The following is a 22932-nucleotide window of genomic DNA, read 5'->3' on the forward strand; positions in this document are numbered from 1 at the left end:
GCAGGCAGATAGGGTCTCAGCCTACGTACCAGATGGAGCTGGTAAACAGCTGCCCTGGACACGGATTTGACCTGTGCCTCCATGGACAGCTGTGAGTCCAAAATGACTCCCAGGCTGCGCACCTGGTCCTTCAGGGGCACAGTTACCCCATTCAGGACCACATAATTATGAACACATAATTACATTAAAAAGAAGTGTAGACTCAGCAAAAACCTTTAGTGGGTAAAGAACAAGGGAAAGAATTCAGGTTAGTTTTGTTGTTGTAGTGGTTATCAAAAAAGGTTTATTTTTTTAACAATATATAGAAGTTATGTATAGGGGAATTTAACATTTTCTTTAATAATTTAGCTTGCTACTGTTACTTGCTGGCTGATGGAGCCTAATGTTTGAGCAAAATCTGTGCTGAACTTTCCAGAGGTGCCAATGGACCATGCAGAAGTCACAGCTCTGAGAAGGTGCAAGGGCACTCATTAAAAAAGTTTCGTACACTTTCACATCCAACAAAGGAAAACTATGAAAGTTTTGATAAATTGAGGCCAGCAAATTGTCACTTTCAGCTGAAAAGTTACAACAAAGGAAGAAATGAGAACTAAGAATGATAGGAAAGGGAGAAGTGCAGACCTTCACCTTTCTTATTGTTACCTTGAAGAAAGAAATGTTTTGTTCCTCTCCTATCAGAATTTCTCTGTTAATGTTCTTGTCCACCTTCTCACATTTTGATATTCAGACAAAAAATATGGAACTTTCCCTTAAGATCAGCCTCCATACCAGTGGACTCGAAAATGATCCAACTAACACAATTTTTATATAAAAAGGGGGGATATTAGAAATTACAGGCCACTTAGCAGAAACCATTGTTAAAGACAGAATTACCAAGCATGTAGAAGAACAAGTCTTGCTGAAGAAGAAGCAGCATGGTTGCTGCAATGGCTAGTCATGTCTAGCTAAACCTTTGGAGATCTTTGAGGGTCTTACTAAGCATATGGATAGGGAGGATCTAGTAGACACTGTGCATTTCAATAATGCTTTCAATAATCTGTGTTTCCAAAGACTCAAGAGTAAGCTTAGCACTCAGGGGAGCAGTAACTTGTTAAAGACTGGGAAACAGTGAGTAAGTAGCAATACATTAACAGTTCTTACAATGACAGGATGTAAGAAGTTAAGTTCCCTAGGGAACAGTATTAAGACTTGTGCTTTTTAACTTGTCTATAAATGATCTGGATTTAATCAAGAATAATCACTATGTGACCAGGCTAATAGCTACAGCTGTAAATAACTATGTGTGTAATGATAGGGTACATCACATGGCACTATACATTAATACAAGTATTTGTACACAGGTCTGCTATTTTAATATAGAGCATATTAAAAAAAAATGCTACTGCATTTCACTTCAAGTAGAAAAAATATGGGCAAAACTGGAATTTAACAGAAGCAAAAGAAGTTAATAAGAACGTTGGAATTACTCAAATAAATTTTTCACAGCCTTGAAATTTTTAAACTCATGATCTTGAGAAGTGGAGAAGGAACTGATAGAGCAAAAGTGATGCTGCCTGTTAGTTCTACATAGTGTTAATGTGGTTTCAGCTGATGTGAGAAGCAACAAGAAAAAGATATCCAAGCAATTCTGCTGAGTGGCCTGAAATTTTGCATGCATTTTCATATCTCAATAGATACTGCAAAATGTGATGACTGGAAGCATGAAGGGAAATCTATGCCTTTGATTTCTGTCACTTCACCCATTAGCCAGAAATAGAGTTGAAGTGATTAATTAAAGTTAGCAGCTAAGGAATCAATCTCATTGGTCCACTAAGTAATACAAGTACGTCATCAAGAGAAGAGATCAATTTTTATTTATTTTGCTTTTATGGTGAAACTGTCTTCGAAAGCTTGTGTTGTCCTGATAATCTTGCATTGTCTCAGCTCTAAAAGCCAAAGCCCACAGAGGTCTATTTAATGAAATGAAAATGAACATGAACTTTCTGGTTGATGAGGACGTAATACAATGTTTAGGTAGGAGGACAACTTGGGTGCTGGGGGTGAGGAGGGAAAAAGGGGGGTGAAGATTCCAACTGAGATTCAGAACAGAAGGCAGTTTAATGTTTCACATAAGAGAAAACTAGGATCTGAAGGACCAGTATCAGATACTACTTAAAGAAGGTTGTAATAACTATGGTCTGGTTTGCATGACACTGTAAGCCGAAGAACAATCTTAAGGTGTGTTCTTGGATAGAATTTTTAGTTAGCAAGGGGCTAACTTAGTTAGTGGGACGCGGGTGGCGCTGTGGGTAAAACTTCAGCGCCTAGGACTTGCCGATCGCATGGTCGGCGGTTCGAATCCCCGCGGCGGGGTGCGCTCCCGTCGTTCTGTCCCAGCGCCTGCTAACCTAGCAGTTCGAAAGCACCCTAGGGTGCAAGTAGATAAATAGGGGCCGCTTACTAGCGGGAAGGTAAACAGCGTTTCCGTGTGCTGCGCTGCCTCGCCAGAGCAGCTTCGTCACACTGGCCACGTGACCTGGAAGTGTCTGCGGACAGCGCTGGCTCCCGGCCTCTAGAGTGAAATGAACGCACAACCCTAGAGTCTGTCAAGACTGGCCCGTACGGGCAGGGGTACCTTTACCTTTTACTAACTTAGTTAGTTAGAGCTTAACCAGCAGCCCAGATTCAGATGACATGCTAAGCCAAATGTTGGCTTAGCTCAGCATTGTGCAAGGGTAAAAAAGGTTGGGAAGCAGCAGCAAACAACTGTCCAGGAGTCTGCACATTCATGCTGTCTTGATAAGTCATAGTTTGGTATACTCCGTGGTATGAACCACTTCACTGTCTAAATCTGGTGCTTCAAAACGCAGAGCTACAACAACAAAACTGTTATTCACCTAGATTGCTAAAGTGCCCGTTTAAAAATTATTATTGCAAAATGATTTAAAATATTTCCAAGTATTGCCAAATTTACATTCCGCCTCCAATTCTACACCATTCTTATCTGTCTAAACAGAAAGCATAAGACAAACTGAAGCACTGGAATAGGCTAATGAACTGGGAATGAGAAAACGCTTCTTGTTTAAAGCCCGCTCTGTGGACTTTTATACATCTCTCCAAGGCATATATGGCCTTTGTCTTTATTATATTCAATTCTATAATAGAGAGCATGACTTTACTGCGTAGGAGTATTTAATTTTCTAGCTGAGGTTCCACCTAGCCCCACTGAAAGGCAACGACAGTGGAAACAGTTGCACATGACACTGTACTGCCATGAGAAACTTCCCAGATGAGTTTTACCACAACTGTATGATTAGAGTTTCTCTCTAAGGTCTCTCTAAAGTCATACTCATTTCTTAGTATGCACAACACCAGCTTGGATTGCTGCAAACTCTCTTACCTATTTTGAGATAGAAAAACTCACCTCTGAGAAGTCTGTCAATCAAGCACATTCCCCACCAGATTAAAATTAATTACAGAACCAGAACCAGAACCTCCCTTCAAAAGTAGAGCATCCAGCCCCTAGTTACACCTCATTAATATCAAATGTGGAACTTCTTCAAGTTTTCAAAGAGAGTGAAGGAAAGGCTTGAGAGGCATCAAAACTAATCCCCCTATAAAATAGACTTTAAGCACTGCTGTTTTTCTAGAAAAACAGGTGCCTGAACTCATCATGAACTTCTCTCTTGTTCTCTCAGAATGGCAATAGCACCCACCTGAGCTCCTGTGAGCAATGGCTGGAAAAAAGCCCTGGCTTGAGGTATGGTTAGGAGACCACCAACAACTTTCTGAACTACAGTGGTACCTCTGGTTATGTACTTAATTCATTCCGAAGGTCCGTTCTTAACCTGAAACTGTTCTCATCCTGAAGCAAAGTTCTTAACCCGAGGTACTATTTCTGGATTAGCGGAGTCTGTAACCTGAAGCGTATGTAATCTGAGGTACCACTGTATTTAAAACATGGGGTCATTTGGTGATACAAGAAGTTATGAATGAAAGTCTCCTGTGGTTCAAAATTAGGATTCAAGATTTTTTGCTACTAACAATGCATATCATCAAACTAAATGAACCAAACAACAGAAGAATTGTCTGCTGAATACATTAGTAGAACATTTTAAATGCATGTGACACTTTTCGGATAATAAAATATTTTGGCTTAACATTATGCACCACTTTTAATATCCCATATAGGTCATCTGTTAGCAATCGGTAGATAGTCTTTATTTGTTAGTGTGTAATGCAGCAGTTACAACACCAGTTCAGTCACTTAGGTTTAGGTAAAGAGCTTCTACTGTTTGTCTTGTTTGATAATGTACCATGGAAGAAAAATAAAAGAGGTGACACATGCAATTTTCTCCTCCACATCCTCATGGGAGATGTACTTTTCTGCTGATGATGCTGGAGCTCCTGGCTCCTATTTGTGTTTAGTAGCCATCAAACTCAGAATTCAGAAGTTTTCCAAATCTGTATTTCCAACACATATCTGGCCCCTGTAGGTAAAGGGGATACATTTCTCCTCAGATACCAAAAGATGGACCATTAGGTAAAATTATCATTGTCCAGTTAAAGAGTGGGATTCAGGTTGAATAAACAATGACCTGATTTATTTAACCTAATATATTAAAAGGTGAAAATAATAGGCTTAAGTTTCCCTGTAAGACTGACAAACGTACAACTTAGAAAATATTTATGCCATTTTGGCATAAAAGCGGTGTACAGATTAATAAATAAAGACAAAAAAGTTAGAATGCTCTTGTACATGCAATAGCCAGATTACCTAGAGTCAACTTCAACCAGATTTATCATTTTGTATCATTTAATTTATCTGATCCAGCAGCTCTACTTTATTTTGGCATGTTTCTTCAATCATCTCACCATTTTTGAAATGATTTTGCTTCTACTTTCCCAGGCTTCTCCTGCAGGAGAAAATAACAACCATCGGATACACCCAATGATCTTTAGACTTTTTTTCTATTAATGAACAGCAGCCCACTATGTCACATGGCATTGCTGTTGATACTTGAGGGGTTTGTGACATGACATGGATTTCAGCCGTTTGTTTTTTCAAAAAAAGTAAAAAAAAAAAAATCAATGAAATAGTGAAAGCTCCTTCCAGGTGCCCCAGTAGCTCCTTGGATCGCGCCAAGATTTGATAAACAGTGTTCCAGCATTAATCACTTAGAAATAAACAAAAAAGGGGTTACCTTTTGCTTTGCCGTAGTGTTTCAGTGCCTTTCTTCCAGCTAATGACAGCCTTGGGAGAGGCCTCTGGCTTGCATCCAATCGCAACTTGGCCTCCCACTTGGACAACTGACGTTTTTTTCACAGGATGTTTGGAAAAGTCAGGGGCTGAAACTACAAGTAAGTTAAATTGAAAAGTGGGTGTAGAAATATGTGGCATAGCAGTTCAAAGAAAATGAACTAATGAGTTTTTATTCTTTAGCTTTGAAATGTATGGGTCTTTCCTCTTGGCTTGTCTCCTCCATGACTCCCTGCCCCCCTTTCATTCTCAGAACTTAGTTGTTTACATCATTCCAGTCTTCCCATTTGAAGGAATAGTTAACTTACCTAATACTCTTAACTCGGCATTGGAATAGATGGAATCGTATTGGTTTTCTGCAACGCACTGATAGAAGCCAGAGTCTGAAATGTTCAGCATAGTTATAGTAAGAGTTCCATTTTCGATTTGAAATCTTTCCTAAAAAAAAGAAGGAAGGAAGGAAGCCAATATTAATACCATGAAAACCATGTTTAAAATGTTTTTATTTTATTTAGTTTAAGGAGAAAGAGAAGTTGTCTCTGCTAGAGTGAAGAAAGAGCATATGTCTGTGTACACAGCCTCTGTGTCAGGGTTGTCAAATTCAAATCCCCAGGGGCCACACCTGTAGTTCTGCCCTCTGACACATTAGGTTTACCTGAATCAGCCGCCAATACAATTCCAGTGCACCACCCTGTATTTCCGTCATAGATACCAGACATTATTCCTTTTAACCTGGGTTCCAGATCAGCAGGAAGGCTGGGAGTATGATGACATTTTGTACAAGCGAACCCCTGACATGATTCAATATATTTTAGGAGTCGGCATGGGGTGTTGCAGGTTGTATTGGGGATCCTTTGAGGATCTGCTATATGTGGCCTGAGTTATGATAACTTTGTTATATGTGTTAAAAGACTTTCTGGCCAAAGAATGCAATAGCCTTTTGACTGCTGCTGATGCAGTAATCAGTTTTGTGTGTGAAAGTCTGGATGTGTACTCTGAACTTATCTGAATACAAGAGCTCCCACGTACATTTGAGCAAGTGGTATTTCCAACTCAATTGGGCACTGTGGAGTGTTCCAGTCGGAGGCACCGATGTTTCTGAATACCAGCTTCTGGAGGCTGCAGGAGGGCATAGGGGTCTTGTACTTGAATTCTGCTTGCAGGTTTCCACAGACATTGGGCTGCCCCCGAGGGAACAGGATGCTGGACTAGATGGGCCATTGGCCTGTTCCAGCAGGCTCTTACAGTTTTAAACCAAACTATTAGCCATGCTTCTTTTGGAATACGCCATTCTATCTCCCATCTTCCTGGTTTTCTGTTTCATTCTCCTTTGTCAATCAGTCAGAATTCTATAGCCCCTGAGCTCAAGCTCTGGTAGTTTTCCCACCCTAAATCAAGGGTGCCTCTTGTGCATGGATGGTGCTGTTTGGCTACATCAGGTTTCACACTCGAGAAAGTGTGTTCTTCTTCATGGAAAGCACGTGTTGTGGTGGGGTCTAACAAGACACCCCCTCTAGGTTACTGGGTGGAACCATTTGGATGGCCATGATTGTGATTGGGCCAAGCCGGGTTGTTGGGGAGATTTTGATGTTACCATTTAGAGGGGTGGCCAAAAGGTTATATATTCTTGGCACGCAGTTTTTTCAGCCTCTTTTGCTGCGTGATTTATTTAGGGGGTGGCTTGGGGACCTCAACACGCAAATAAGGACAAAGCGTATTTTCAATTCATTGTTTTGCATGAGACAACAGTTATGTTCACCCAATGCCACACACACACACACACACACACACACACTGCTGATCTCTCTGCACCCTACACAAGTAGTGTCTCCAAGCCAGTGAGCACCCTAATTCCACAGGCTCCAAATATAGGAATGTATGGAATTGTCTTATATCGAGTCAGATCATTGGCCCATCTAGCTCATTACTGTCTACACCAGGGTTTCCCAAACTTGGTTCTCCAGCTGTTTTTGGACTACAACTCCCATCAACCCTAGCTAGCAAGACCAGTGGTCAGGGATGATGGGAACTGTAGTCCAAAAAAAGCTGGAGAGCCAAGTTTGGGAAGCACTGGTCTACATTGATAGGCAGCGGTTCTGCAGGATTCCAGGCAGGAGTCCCACACAACACTATCTAGAGATGGTAGGGATTGATCCTGGGACCTTCTGCATGCAAAGCAGATGCTCTATTGCTGAGTTACAGTCCTGTCTCTTTACTTGTGGAGATTGTATTCACCAAATATGCAGGCATTGGGGTCAAGGCCAGCATCTATCTCTCTCTCTCTCTCTCTCTCTCTCTCCTCTCCTCTCCTCTCTCTCTCTCACACGTTTGTTTTCTAACTGTTGGTCCTGCCCCTCCCCCCATGTTTTCAAGCTGTTTTTATTTTATCTGGAAGCCAACTTGAGTCCCTTTCAGGGAAAAAGGTGGGATATAAAGAAATATGATAATATTGGCTGGCTCAGTCCCGCTGTCTCTTCCATGTGTCAGATTTGTGGAGGGATTTGAGTAAAGACTTCTAACATTCCCTTCTGTTGAAATGAATAGAAAGGACCGAATGCACAAGATGTCTGTGTGATCATCATGATGTGTGTAGCTCTGGTTCTGGGCATATGTGTTAAGAATCAAATGTGCATAACTGCAGAGTTTTTTAATAGTTTAAGATGATGCCAATCGAGAGAGAGAGAGTAGGGTAGCTGAAGAAAGGGTGACTCCTACTGATCTTTTTTAAACCGATTCTTCAGCACTCTGGATTTTCCTTAGAGGATTCTCCCTCAAGTATTGACCCATCCCAACCTTGCTTAGCTTAAAAATTTGATGAGGACACAGCCTCAGGTTGTATGGATGGTACACAGCAATCTAATTAACAACATTCCATTACTTCTCCACTTTTTACTTCCACAGAGCTTGCTGCAAATATCTTCTGCATACTTAGTTCAACCTGCAGGCTGTTGCTGTCCTCAGAGTGAATCTTACTCCTTCTCTCTATTTTCCACCCACCGACCCACAAAATCATATGAATGTGAAACACATCAACATAGGCATTTTATTTCAAATGGAAGCTCTGTTTCCCAAGCCTTTTCAGCTGCTTTTCTTTTGAGTCATATAACCAATCTGATCAATAATCACCCACAAATAAAAAAAGCAATGGACAAATGAATGGACGTTGTACTCTGGCTTGATAAAGGTGTGTAAAACACAGATATTTTGTTGCAGTGCTACTAGGCATTCTCCTTCAAACCACGGAGTGGAAATGGTGGATGGTGAGATATTGTTCACCTTTTTTGTCATGCTAAAATTTGGAATCACTCAATGGAACCAGTTGCTGATTGATTCAAAAGAGAGTTAGATTTTCAAAGCGACAAAAGAAAAGCAGGAAAGCTTCACAAAAAGCAGAATTGGTTACAAATTTTGAGCTGAAGCCAAAATGAACCCCAGATCTTACCTCTGATGCAAGGGGCTGGCCATTTTTAAACCAGCTATATGAGGGGCTTGGCTTCCCAGTTGCTTCACATTCCCAAACCAATGTGTCATAAAGAGAAAGAGAGGCATTCTCAATGCTTTTATTCCATTCAGGGGGTGCTGTTATCAATGGGGAAAAACCACGAAATTATTGTAACTTTATTGTAGGTGCCATTACCCTAAAACTTTGGAACAAGAGACAAATTAAAAACATAAATTCAAATAAATAAGCTTATTAGAACAGCCTACTGTATACTTCTTCAGGTGAAATGTTGTGTGTTAAAGACTTTGCATTATGAAGATGGTCATTTCTCTGTTGTTGACTTTCTTTGTCTGTGACATTTATGTGTTATATGAGGAATTAGTACAGAAATATACATTTAACAGTGGATATACAGCATAATAAAACTTAAAACCCCATTCGGAATGGCAGCAACCAGGAAATCTATGCTAAGACATATGCACACGTTACCCTTCACTCTGACTTTAGTGCATTTTCACCCTGGTCTTTGAATCCATGTACACAACGTCACCCACAATTACCCACAGTCCACTGGGATGTATCATGGAGGAGCATCCCACTTCCCACCCAGCTACCACTTGCAGCCTGCCCACTACAATCCCCTTCATGTTTTCTTAGAATTCAGCCCCATTAAATTCAAATTCAGCCCCTTGTAAGTAGGTTAGGATCTCATTCATTTTAAAAACAAGAGGAGGCAGTGAAGGGGGTGGGGGAGAGATGCAGACTAATCTCCGCAAACAAGAATAGGGGGGATCTGTCTCACTCACTCATTTTGATTATGGGAAGTGCCAACACCAGATGGAGTGGAAACACATCATATGTGACGTGTGTACTAGGATTTGTAAAATCAAAATGAAATGCGGCAAGGTAAAAAAAAACAGTCTCAATGTATTTTAAGGCTGTGATGTGTGCTACCCTGGGTTGTATCCCATTGTGACACCTGCTGATATAATGTGTTCCTTGATCAAGCAGAGGTTTCTGTTAGCGGAATGAGGCAGGGGTATGATTTTTGCTCATCTCCCTTCACTCTGCAGTGCCCCTGCCCTCCAAAATCTGCTCCATAAGGCTGGGGGAATCTTTTAAACAGCATGATAGGTAGGAATAGTCTAATAACTGAGAAGGAAAGGGGAGATTCATGAAAATTGCATCCTACACCTACATTTTTTTGTCTCATTACCCTTCTACTGAAAGATCCTCCTTTCCGTGGAGAAACACAATTGGAGAGTATCTTCTTTGTAAGCATTTGACCTTAGCTTTGCTTTCTGGCATATGCAACATAATTTTGGAGTATAAGGAAAGAGCATAATTTTAAAGGTTTGAATACAAAGTGATTTCCTATACAGTGGTGCCCCGCAAGACGAATGCCTCGCAAGACGAAAAACTCGCTAGACGAAAGGGTTTTCCATTTTTTGAGTCGTTCCGCAAGACGAATTTCCCTATGGGCTTGCTTCGCAAGACGAAACGTCTTGCGAGTTCTTGCGAGTTTGTTTCCTTTTTCTTAAAGCCGCTAAGCAGTTAATTGCCGCTAAGCCGCTAATAGCCGCTAAGCCGCTAATAGCCGTGCTTCGCAAGACGAAAAAACCGCAAGACGAAGAGACTCGCGGAATGGATTAATTTTTGTCTTGCGAGGCACCACTGTACATCAATTGACTTTTATTGGTTACATAGAATCATAGAATTGTAATGCAGGAATCTTTTGCCCAACTTGGGGCCCGAACGCATGACTCTGAGAATAAGAGTCTCATGCTCTATGAACTGAGCTATTATGTTCAGTAATGGAGCTTTATGGAAATATAAGCCTGACCCATAGACTGTGGTGGGTGGGGTGGAAATAGAAAATCAGAATACAAAAGTGAATGCTCTTCCGAATACCATGCCCCCTGCAATAATTTCCCAGCTCCTTCTCCCAGCCCAATCATCAATCCATCCACTTCTTTTCCTTGCTTTGAACACTGAACTGTTTTAAGCATGGGTGGCTCTGAATGGTGGCAAATGTGGGTATTTTCTCAGGTACCAATAAAAGGTCCACTGCCACAAGGTTTCTATTTCCATTTTGTACCGGTTTCGCTCGACCTTTCCAAATCTTTATATAATTATCTTGAAATAAAATATATAAAGAAATAAAAAAATTGTCCAGTAGCATCTTAGAGACCAACTAGGTTTGTTCTTGGTATAAGCTTTTGTGTCCATGCACTGAGAACAAACTTACTTGGTCTCTAAGGTGCTACTGGACATTTTAAAAAACATATACCCGTATTTTTTGCTCTATAAGACGCACCAGACCATAAGACGCACCTAGTTTTTGGAGGAAGAAAACAAGAAAAAATAATATTCTGAATCTCAGAAGCCAGAACAGCAAGAGGGATCGCTGCGCAGCAATCCCTTTTGCTGTTCTGGCTTCTGGGATAGCTGTGCAGCCTGCATTCGCTTCATAAGACGCACACACATTTCCCCTTACTTTTTGGGAGGGAAAAAGTGAGTCTTATAGAGTAAAAAATATGGTATATATTTTGACTGTGTAAGACCAACACGGCTACCTACCTGTATCTTGAAATAGATTAAGATTCCTTGCAGTCAGCCATATCCCTAAATATTTCACCTTTTTGCCTAATTCTTTTTTTACCTTCCCCGTTTCTAGAAGGACGTGCTGGCAGTGCCTTTTCCAAGAAGCCCACACCACCACCACAAACCACTGGGATCTTCTTCCTTGTTTAGTCCTGTCTTTCCCAACCTGTTGCCCTCTATCTGTCTGGGAACTCAACTTCCATAACCCCCAAACAGCATGGCCCATGGTCAGGAGTCATGGGAATTATAGCCTGAAAATCTGCTGGGCACAAAGGGAGCTCTGCCACGGATAAACAGGGGGAAGAGGAGATGACAAAATTTCTCTCTGCCACTTAATATTTTCTATGTATGAAACCACTTTCCCCCTCCATTTTTCTTTGTATTTACCTTTGTAGCCCTAGGATGCTATGAGCTACATTTTTAGTCTACCACTGATGCATAATATTTCATATTCACTGAATTCTGAACTACATTTTAGCTCACCAGTCATTTTATTATTTTTGTCCTTGATTTCTTCCTGTGAGGACCTAAATAAAGGGTGTAAATAGTATTTCTCAATAATGCTGGTATTCTATCTGGAAATAATTCAATTTTCTCACCATATATAAGCAGCTGGCCTTTTGCAGCATTCCTTCCCCGAATGTTTCCTGCAATGCATTCGTAGGAGCCTTCATCTTCTTGCTGAAAGTCTGGGATTTCAAGGATTCCTTTGGATGTGTGGATTTTTCTAGCCAATGGGCTACCATCAGGTTTCCTCCAGATGATACTGGGAACTGGACTAAATGAATATAAGTCATTAGACAATGTAAGAGCCTACATAATCCCTTTTATGTGAAGGGAGAATGTAAATCCTTGAACTTTTGAAATTATCAGCAACCACCAAAAAACTTAAGAAGTTATTGTGCTGAAATGATCCCAAACTTTTCTGTGAGTTTTAGCCTTTTAGATAATTGTGGGATTAACACTATATATATGATTTTTAAAGATCATAAAGTCCTTTCTACAGATCAGTCATATTTGATGTGAGACTTTGCTATTATATACAGTATAAGGTGTGTGTGGGGGGGGTTCCATTTCAAACTGAAATACACAACTAGTCCTAAAAGCTGTCAAGGCTCCATTTTCCAAATGTTTGGTGCTACTGAGAGCCTGTGAGGTGTAGTGATTAGAGTCTCGGCCTAATATCTGGGAGATACAGGTTTCAAATATCCCCCTTGGCCATGAAGCTAACTGTGTGACCTTAGGTCAGTCACTGCCTCTCAGCTTAAACGACCTCACAGTGTTTGTTGTGGAGATTACATAACGATGGGGAGAACCATGTGCCTCATTTTGAGCTCCTCAGAGAAAAAGGTGGGATGTGAATGCAATAAGTAAATAATTTGTAGGGAAATTGAAAAGGGAGAGCAGCTGTTTGCAGTCATTGCACAAAACAGACTTGAGAAGGAATCCAGAAATATACTTTTACCCGTATGGTAGAATTTCCAAAAAGCTCTAACATTGCAATTGTAAATTGCCAAAAGGTTCTAACACAGTAAAGACTGTAAATTGTAAAGACAGTTGACGTTATCCAGGCATGAGATTTGATAGGATACAGCTTACTTTGTCAGGTGTAAACTGCAATACATGGATTTCCACACACACACACACACACACACACACACACACACACACACATGCTTGCAAACATCACATGAAGCATGATGTTTTATTTTCACAATAAGCCTGCTTAACGATAAGATCTAGGAGTAGAGATCCTAGAAGCCTTGCTACTGTTGCTGAGATGCACTTGAAATGTCTAAGAGGAAGCAAAGCACAGCGTTGAAGGTGCCTTAAAGATAATCTAACTCAAATCCATCCCCTCAGGCAGGAACAAGAAATGTGAATCTGCAGAGAGAATAGCGCAGAGAAGGAAACCACACACAAACTTGCCTCATACTGGTTGCATTTTACAACAAACAAAAGCTTTACTCTGTTTGAGTGGATCACTACAAATCAAACCTATGGAACATTAGACATGACACTAAAAGAGGAAGCTGAGAATTATAAATTACAAGCAAAAGGCAAAGGAGTGATGAGCAGAAGGAGGGGACTAGAGACACTGGAATAAGGAGAACTTTTATCGACTAGGGAGAGCAATGCTTTGTTTTGCATTTTTATAGCTTTTTATCATTTTAATTTATATTTAGATCAATGTTCTTTATATGATAAAACACTCAAGTGTGAACATGGCTATAAATACTTCTAGAGTTTCTGGCAACATCAGAAAACACACAAGGCTCACTTTCTTGATTTATTATGTCACCAGAACACTTTGAAATATTAATAGTCTTGCATTTCACGGCAGCCTTTCATGCTCCTGCAAAGGAAAATAAGCTGCTTTGCTGCAGCAGAAAGACTGAAAAATGCCTTCAGAACAGCTTTTAACAGAGACTTTGAGGCAGTGTTGGCAATAACGCTGTTGCCGCCGCTGCCACCACCACAGAAAGAGATATGCAAAGTTTCAGATGCGATTCAAATCTATCCGACACAAACTGTTCTGATTCATGTAAATAATAGCAATAAAAGGTGTTGGTTGGGTAGATGGTGGCCATTGTCTGGCTTTCCATCTTTTATTGAGCAACTTGGGGCTTTGAGTTTGCACAATCCACTTCCAATGTGCAGTAGGAAGTAGGCACATGGGCCTGTGTCCCACTGCATGGAATCAGCTGCAGGTTTTACCAGTGTTTGAATCCTGAATAATATTGTATAGAAGAAGTGGTTCCCAACTGGTGATTCATGGACCACAGGGGGGCCTTGTAACCCACCCAAGGGGGTCTGTGGCACCATTCACATAATAAAAACTACCATAGAGATAACAAAATTTTCAAAAGCAGGAGGTCCATGGCTTTGCTTTTGAAAAACGGGGGGGGGGGGGTGTCAGCCTACACTTGAGTAGACATGTTCTCTCCCTCCTGGTCGATTGTTCGGGAGCTTCAAAAACTTTCTTCAGCCCGAACATCACAACGGCCGATGCCAACAGACACCAGCACACTTAGGAATCCACAGAGTTTGCGCATCTTGCGTGACAGACCTCAGCAACTAAGCATTTTGGCTAATCTACTTTATTTACATATAAACACAAACGGAGCACTGCAACATGGCTCCCTCTCTCTAGCATCAGACAGCAAAGAGAAAAAGAACAAAGGACAATAGTCCCACTTCATGGAACACAGTAATACAAACTTCCTGTCTTCGTCACTTCCCACTTTGTGGAGTCAAAACATATACCGTCATGTGAAAGACAACAATCCCATGACTGCAATCATGGAGCAGGACTTCTAACACTTAGCTAATTGGGAACCACTGCTATATGGAGATAGAAACCAATAAGCAGAAGGAATATTATTCTTGTAGCAGGTGTGCATTTGTTTTTCTCCTTCCTCAAGGAAGACTGACTCCCAAAGGGAGCAGGTTGAGGGGAGGACCATGTGGGGGGCCTGATGGATCTTCATCCCAAGCTCTTCAACCTTTGTATAAGGAGTGTGGGCAGGTGAGGTGGTTGGGGAAAGAAACAGCAGGTTCACTGAGGCATTATTGGGTTAAGGATACCCTTTAGTGATCTGCCAGATAGTAGGACTGGTGGGACTTATGGGGATGTCCTTTAAGGCCTGACATGCACATTTTGTGTGAATGCGGGACAGTAGCACCCAGATGCATGTGTGGAATTCACATTCAAGGCTCACCTAGTAATCAAGCCCCCCGCTGCTGCCCAGTTTGCTGGGGAGTCACCGTCTGCAACTGTATGACATGCTAAAGGATCTGAAGGGATGCTGTTCTACCAGAATTAACTAAAACTCTCACTTGTCTGTACTGTCTGAATTTGGTTGATTGGTTAAACTGTTTGCAGTTCTTCCAAGCTGTTATATTAAGAAATATGGCCATTATCTTAATGTTTCGTCTCATGAGTCTTCTTGGCAGGTGTGATCCATTGTAAGTACAACATCTTTCCCTGAGACTCTGCAGTTTTGAAGCACTCTGATATTTAAACTATCGGAAGTACTATCTTCCTATCAGTTTTGTACAGTGGATGCTCGGATTGCGAATGTGATCCATGTGAGATGCACGTTCGCAACCCGCGTCTGCTCATGCGCGGGTTGCGATTTGGTGCTTCTGCACATGCGCAAAGTGCGATTTAACGCTTCTGTGCATGCACGACCGCCCAAACCCGGAAGTAACCCATTCCGGTACTTCCGGGTTTCGGCGGTCCGCAACCCAAAAAAACGCAACCTGAAGCCGCTGTAACCTGAGGTATGACTGTATAACATTTGAATTATTTGTGTTTGTGTTATATTTTAGGGGGGTGTTACTGGTTGCTCTGAATGCTATGTTATAGTGGAATGATGGGGTATAACTTGTTTTACTAAATAAAACAAATACAGTTGCTTAACCTTTTTGCTTTTTGCTTGTGGAAATCCAAAACACCTTTCCACTGGAGCACTGGGGTTCATGCTACCTTGGCCCAGACCTAATCAATGTCTGCAGAATTGAAAAACCCACAACTCTACAGTATTGTGATCCTACAAAGCTGCTTTATACTGTGCTAGACAACTAGTCTATTTCAGGAGCAAGGAACCTCCAACCCACAGATGAAACTTGGCCCACCAAGAGTTTGAATTTGGCCCAGAAGGCCTTGTTCCATCAACCATACCCATGTATCTCACACCTGACACAAGAGCATTCTCTCCTGACGCGTCCAGTAGGATCTATTCTGACTGGCAAACATTTCAGACAGACATATTGTTAGCACCGGTACCTGCAGGGACAACTCAGATAATATTGCAAACTTGGGTAACTATTATGCTGCCCACTGAGTGGAAGAGCTGCTACTCAGAAGTAGGGCACTCCATGCAAAAGGTCCCGGGTTCAGTTCCTGATATCTCCTGGTAGGTCTGGGGTAGACTAATGCCTGAAACCTAGGAGAGCCGCTGGGCTCTTCCTTAATCCATAAGTGGATGGAATGAGGGGGGAAAGACTGCAGTATCTGAAAAAATGGCAGGGGAACTGTTCTTGGGTTCTGTGACCAGGGAAACTCTTCCGTCTGTGAGAGTTTTCAAGAATAAAATGGTGCCTCTTGAATTCTAGCATTTCATGCCATTGTTGGTACTACCTATTGGGTGTGTTTGATCAGTCCCCAGCTAACGCTTTAACTAGAGATCCTGGGGACTTGGCTTGAAACTTGATCTGTGCAAAGTTTGTGTTCCATCCAGCCCTTCACTGTCAGTTGTTATTTTTCATTTCTAATGTAGACTTTGGCATCCATACCAAGAAGCGCTGCTCTAATTGGAACTCATTTTTCAAACTTCTATCATCTCTTGTATGACTGTGAAACGTTTTCTGATCAGGTCAAAGAAGAGATGTAATTGGAGTAGACTTGTAGTAGATTGATATAGATCATGGGTGGCATTCATGAGAGTATTACAGGCTTTTAAACCAATGTCACATATTTTAGCCATAGGCAAATGACTTCTTCTCATTACAACTGGTTACAGAATTTGATTCCAAACCCATCGTTGATTTTGATGGTGTTTTGTTTTGTTTGTTTAAAAACAGCAGGAACTCTTCAACAATTAAATTAAAAACACTCATTTTAGTAGAGGATGGGGGAAATTAAGAACTCACCACCTACACTTATCTTACCCAGAAATGAACCATTTACATACTTTTCTAAGTTCTGTAAACTGCAGAGTCTTTTTTTAATGTAACTTCTGGAATAAGACAAAGTTGGCAATGAACCACCAAAGCTAGAGGCAGCACTCCATGAGGAGAAGCCTCTTCTGTCAGGCTGTCAGCTCAGGTTTACTGTGTCCTGCGATGAGGCTGTCCTCTTGTTTTCCTTTTCCATATCAAATACTCATAATTACTTCCTCAGGGATCTTTCCCAACAAGTCCTTTCCTCCTCCTCCTCCTCCTCTCCCTTCTCCCTTTCCTTCTTTTGTGTGTGCCTCTGTATTTTTATTCTTTTCCATGAGACTAAAGCTGTCTGACACATAAAGGCAGTGTGTGCATTACCATTGCTTTACTTAGATAAGTTGTTGCATTAAACACTTAGCTGTGCTTTATTCTCTCCCAAGGATAATGGCTTTGTGCTGAGCTGCAAGAAATGATACAAGAATCAAGAGAGTGATAAGGAATTCTAGGCAGGGGTGGATTATCAATTGTGCTGCAGAGTAGGGCAGCCCCAACTAAACCAGGACACTTTGCTGTGGTATAATATCTGGAACTCCCATTGCTGCCTGCATTCGGTTTCATGAATCTTTGCTGCAACTCTCCATGTGTTCCCTTTGCGTTAATAGGAGGCAAGCAGAAGCCATAATCCCAGTATGACAGTGTATAGAGAAATGGTAGACTGCTTATCATGAAGAGGAGAATATCTTTTGTACTGCAGAAATATTTAGGTCAGGCTGTAGTAGACAGGAACAAAGAGGATTCTCTCTGAATGTGTATGGATATGCCCATTTGGCAGGTGAAGGCTAGCAAATGAGAACTTGTGGTGCATGCTGCAAAGACAGGAAGCCTTTATATATGGGTCAACAGATGGATCAACAGCTGATCAACAGCTTTCAATATTATCTTGCTGAAAAGAAACCAAATCCACAGGTTCCACAAACTTCTTGTTGCCCCACAACATCACACCCAAAATGCAGCGTTCACATGTTTTCGTGTGTGGAGGAAATGTACAAGATGCTGACAATGAGAAAGCTTGTGTGTCTCCTGGACAACATGAAGGCTGTGTTTTAGTTCCAAACAGCTGGGGAAGAAAAGAAAGTGAAATGTATTTGTTCGTGCTGTTCAAAGAAAAGCCCAAAGCCAACACTACGTCACTTAGCCAATCCTCAGCATTTCTGGGTAGAGACTATTACCACAGAATGCTGTGTGGGATCAATAAGGATGCCTTAGGAAGTTGATCTTTATGAATTTTGATATGAATTGACCTGATCTGGTGTCAGGTAGCCAGGCAAGGCTTATCTTTCCCCTCTCTGTAGATAACAGCACAAAGCGAAAGCGGTCTTTTGCAGCAAGAGAGAGGTTTCTTGAACACAGCACAAACATTCAGCGTCCGTTCTCCTCACCACGTGATTCCTCCACCACTGAGCCTTCCGAGAAGCTACCCTATCCAGATGCCGGGCTCTAGGGGCTCATGGCCTGCACACTTTCTAGTGAGGGAGATTCAACCAGCTCTCTCTCTTCCCGTTCCTCTCCCCTTGGTTGTTCTTCTCCCAGCCCAGCCCAACTGTCAGTTTCTGAACTGTGTCCTTCCGCAAACCGTTGCTCTAGGTCGATACTATCCTCCTGCTCCAGAGGAGCTTCAGGATCAGGCCCTTGCACGGGGGGGGGGGGGGGGGGGGCTCCCACCATTCTTCCTCAAGGCAAAACCCTTCAGTCTGGTTCCTGACATCTGGTCAGAATCTATGAACTGATCTTCTGGGACTAATGTACAGATCAGAACTGAATCTGCACTTCTAAGATGTTTCTATGAAGTTCTTGACTGATTATATATAATCAAAATACACTTCATAATATGTATTCTGTGAGAAAAATACAGTTAAAGATGCTTATTTTGAAATTAAAAAAATACTTATTTAAAAGTTATTTAAAGGCACAATTTTGACAAAAAATAAAGAATAAATAAACCCCATGTTAATGCAGAAATGGGATGGAGCCAAATTATGCACACAGGTCATATCTGCACTATACATTTAAAGCAGTATCATACCACTTTCAACAGTCATGGCCTCCCCCAGGTGAGAGCCAGTGTGCTGTAGTGGTTAAGAGCGGTAGTCTTGTAATCTGGGGAACCGAGTTCGCGTCTCCGCTCCTCCACATGCAGCTTCTGGGTGACCTTGGGCCAGTCACACTTCTTTGAATTCTCTCAGCCCCACTAACCTCACAGAGTGTTTGTTGTGGGGGAGGAAGGGAAAGGAGAATGTTAGCCGCTTTGAGACTCCTTAAAGGGAGTGAAAGGCAGGATATCAAATCCAAAACTCTTCCCCCAAAGAATCCTTGGAACTATAGTTTGTTAAGGGTACTCTTAGAGTTGTTCATACATTCCTAGAACAATATAAGAACAACTACGAAAATAATGGCATTCACCTGGCCTCGGGTTCATGTGAAGAGGTTACAGTCATTTATACCCTTACATGGAAATGTCTTATATGAATCAATTGGGCTCCTGAGTAAACATACTTGGAATGAGATTTTGGTTCTGAAGCTGTGGCGACACATGACTCTCAATTCATTATGAAAGGCCTGCTTAGCAGTGATCCATTGCAACTAAGAAGTGGAAATATTTTAACAAGGGGGAAAAAAAGAACTCTTGCAAAAAGACCACATTAAAATTTCATATCCAAAGAGAGAGGTTTTGCTACTGTTCATTTTAATAAGAGTCCATGTTTTATGTGATAATTTAAAGACACTGGAAAAATACAGTGTTTGAGTTAAGGGCAGATTTCACTTTATTACTTCAGTTCTACAAATACCCATTAGTAAGTAATTCCATACTCTAGTGTTTATACGTTGTGTCTAATAATATAATCAGAAAAAATAACCTTTGCTAACAACAGTATATTGTATGTTTCCCCCCGATACTGGATGGGATAGTGATTCGGAAGGAAAGCATATAACTGGGCAAAATATGCTTGAAATAATTATGGGATGCCTTTTGACATGAAGTTAATATTTGCAATATTCAAACTTTACAGGATTTTTCAATTATGCCAGTCCATTTCTTTTATGAGAAATTCCAAAGCAAAATTTCAATTCCCATTTTGAAGAACAAACCCTGAAGACATTCAGAACTGGAATTCTTGCCAGAAGCTTGACTGCTTTGATTTAGGCCAGCTTCAACTTGAATTTCCCACAAGCTGTCAACTTTAAACACTAAATTGTTATTGCAATGTACCCAATGCTGGTGAAGTCTTGTTCGGCCACCCTAAGAACATTAGGGGGTTTCCCTGAACCCTATGTAGTATATTTGGAGAGGAATTGGGAGGGAGGGGACGCACATGAGAAGTGGGAAGAGAAATTTTGTTGCATAGCCAAAAGTCCCGGTGCAAGTACTTCTAAAATCTTAAAATGGTAAATGGTATACTCCTGCTCCAGAAAGGACTCAACACACCTCTCGAAAACCTGTTCCCAATTTTGGCAGCCATTTTACTCACCGAAATATTCCACTTTATCACTTAAACAGTTTGGTCAAATCTTTCCCAACCACACCAAGCTGCAAGAGTGGCACAGCTGTATATCTTTATTTCCTACTTCTTGCCTTAAAGCACTAGCTTAAGACTTTTAAAAAAATAATTGTAATATTGTCCTGCCATGTCCAGTCCGTAAACTGTCAATATGGGTAGAATCATGTTTCACTACTTTCCTGGAGATAGCATACTTTCTCTATGGTAATTTTTGAATAATTTGGGGCATTTTGCAACTCCTTTGTAGTGGCGCAGTTGTACTACCATAACTTGCTTCATTAGTGTACTGTACTTTTTTATTATTCCCTGTGACAACACAGCACATGATGCCCTCTGTCCTCAGTCTGACCTGGTTTTTGCATTTGCATTAGTGTAATCTGTGGTTTGGTTGCAAGTTGGATATAATTGCAGATGTCACTGTGGTACTGATGTTTGCATTATGCTAATAATAGTATTAATGAGGCCATGTTTCCTCACTTAAAAGATGCAGATAAAGGGGTGTTTTTTGGCATGATAGCCACTGATGCAAACATAGCTTTGTGTAAAAGGAATTACAAGATCTCAAATGTGTTATGCTTCACAAATAATTAAGACACCCCCCCACACACTTCAGCATGAATAAGTGGACACAGTGCAGAAATGTGCATCTATGGCAGTGAAGATAAATCTATAATTTTTTTGCCTGAACGCTCCAAAGCATTGAAAGAACACTGGCTGCAGTCACTATTTTATTTATATCCTACAGAACAGGCAGCAGGCCCAGGAATCCATAAGCTACCAAATTAAAACAGAGAAGAAGAAAAATATTTTCTTCGAAGTGACAAGTCTAGTCACACTGGGCATCAATTTCAGTTTGACTGGAACAACGCAGGAATAGCCAATAAGCAAACCTTGTCTCTCCCTTCAAATGAAGGCGCATGCAGAATAACCCTCAGTCAATCATACAGTATCTGTGCTGCATCATTCATGTCACTCCTCTCAGGATACTTCACAATAAAATTAAATTTGCAGCTCAGATAATTACGACCATGCCTGGTTAAACAAATGAGACAAAGCAGAGATGAGAAAAGCTGTGCCGGTGGCTTTTGGCACCAAACACTGACATGGGGTGGGGGAAATAAGTTCCAAAAGGGCATAATAATTAAGTGGTTCTGCCTTCCAGTTTTCCTGCTTGATTATTTAGGTCTCGGCCCTGAGCAAAATTGCATGTTTGCAAAGAGCTCTAACAGAATAAGGGTACTTAAGGGACTTCCTCACACTGCATACTCCTGCCTAGCAACAGTGCTCCTATGCTAGGACACAGTTAGGAGGGCCGCATGCAGAAGAAGCAAGGCCAACACACAACAACACAGGAAAATGAAAGTAACCACAACAAGCTAGAAGGTAGAGTCTTCGCTCCAACCCATAATAACTGGATACAATATTTAACTCTACAGTTACCAATTACTACAATAACCAAGTAAAAGAAAAGGGGGGGGGAAAGCTGTCACTGACCTCCCACCCTGGCCAATGCGCCCAGCAGGACTTAGGACATTTTATCCAGCCTGGACTCTCTGCCCAACCTCCAAAGGATTGTTCTGTCCCTTTTTTCGACTGAACCAAAACCCTAGGATTGGGTTAATTTCAAGTTTATCTCTGTTGCTACATTATATTCTTGGCAAATTCAGCTCCAGCTGTGATTTCTGTGGTCTATTATGACAAATTGTTGCTTTCTTTTTAAAAACCTAAACTCTGCTGTGGTTGTAATTTGGGTAAGTCTCTCCCCCCCCCCCGCTCCCTAATTGGTCTTTGTTCTGTCAGGTATTTCACTATAATTGTGTCTTCTGCTGTCAAATAATATAAAAGACAGCAAAAGCTAAATTAATCCTTTGACCTTCAGCTTTTGAAACTAATTCCACTAAGAGATAATGCACACAATTTGTGTTTTCCCTCATAACAAGGAATAAGAAGAAGGCAGGGCTGAAATAGCATTTATCTGCTGGACTCTCTTTCCAAATATTCCATCTAACACTTATGAAGAAACTTTTATGAGGAAAATTTACTCTCTAGAAAATGCTCATTGTGGAGTTTTTGTTTTTTTAAATCAGACCAAAATATTTAGTCATAATACTCTAGAGAAGTCACAGTAAACCTAAATATATCTAGGAATCGGAACAGGAACCTGACATTTCAGATGTGGTGTTTTGCCAAGAGGATTGGAAAGAAGCAAGCTAGCTGGTGAGAAAATGCTTCCTTATTTATTTTTCAAGCATTTCACATCTTAAAGATGTGCAATTTAATCTGTTTCCTCACCCCAGTTTAAGCTTTTCATAATGTGGGTCAACTTGAAGAGCTGACACTACATTTGCAATGATGTTTAAAAAAACAAAGCAAATTGATTTTATGGTTGCCCTAATTATTTCTTATTTTAAAAATGAATA

The 22932-nt window shown here is 41.0% G+C and overlaps 1 protein-coding gene across 4 annotated transcripts in view; it reads right to left on the reverse strand.

The window, feature by feature from the left end:
- Positions 1-22932, reverse strand: part of LOC114590892 (contactin-6-like) — a 190929-nt gene that overhangs the window by 48096 nt on the left and 119901 nt on the right. For all 4 annotated transcript variants that reach the window (XR_013392004.1, XM_077925020.1, XM_077925021.1 and 1 more), the window contains 4 exons: positions 11885-12063; positions 8682-8818; positions 5548-5677; positions 5184-5334 (listed from right to left, as the gene is read on the reverse strand). Coding sequence is in view for 3 of the 4 variants with exons in the window: in XM_077925020.1 (XP_077781146.1) it covers positions 5184-5334; positions 5548-5677; positions 8682-8818; positions 11885-12063 (597 nt within the window). In the remaining variant the exon portion in view is untranslated. The remainder of the gene's footprint in view (positions 1-5183; positions 5335-5547; positions 5678-8681; positions 8819-11884; positions 12064-22932) is intronic.

Source organism: Podarcis muralis, chromosome 2 (genome assembly GCF_964188315.1).
Source record: "Podarcis muralis chromosome 2, rPodMur119.hap1.1, whole genome shotgun sequence".
Taxonomy (NCBI): Eukaryota; Metazoa; Chordata; class Lepidosauria; order Squamata; family Lacertidae; genus Podarcis; species Podarcis muralis.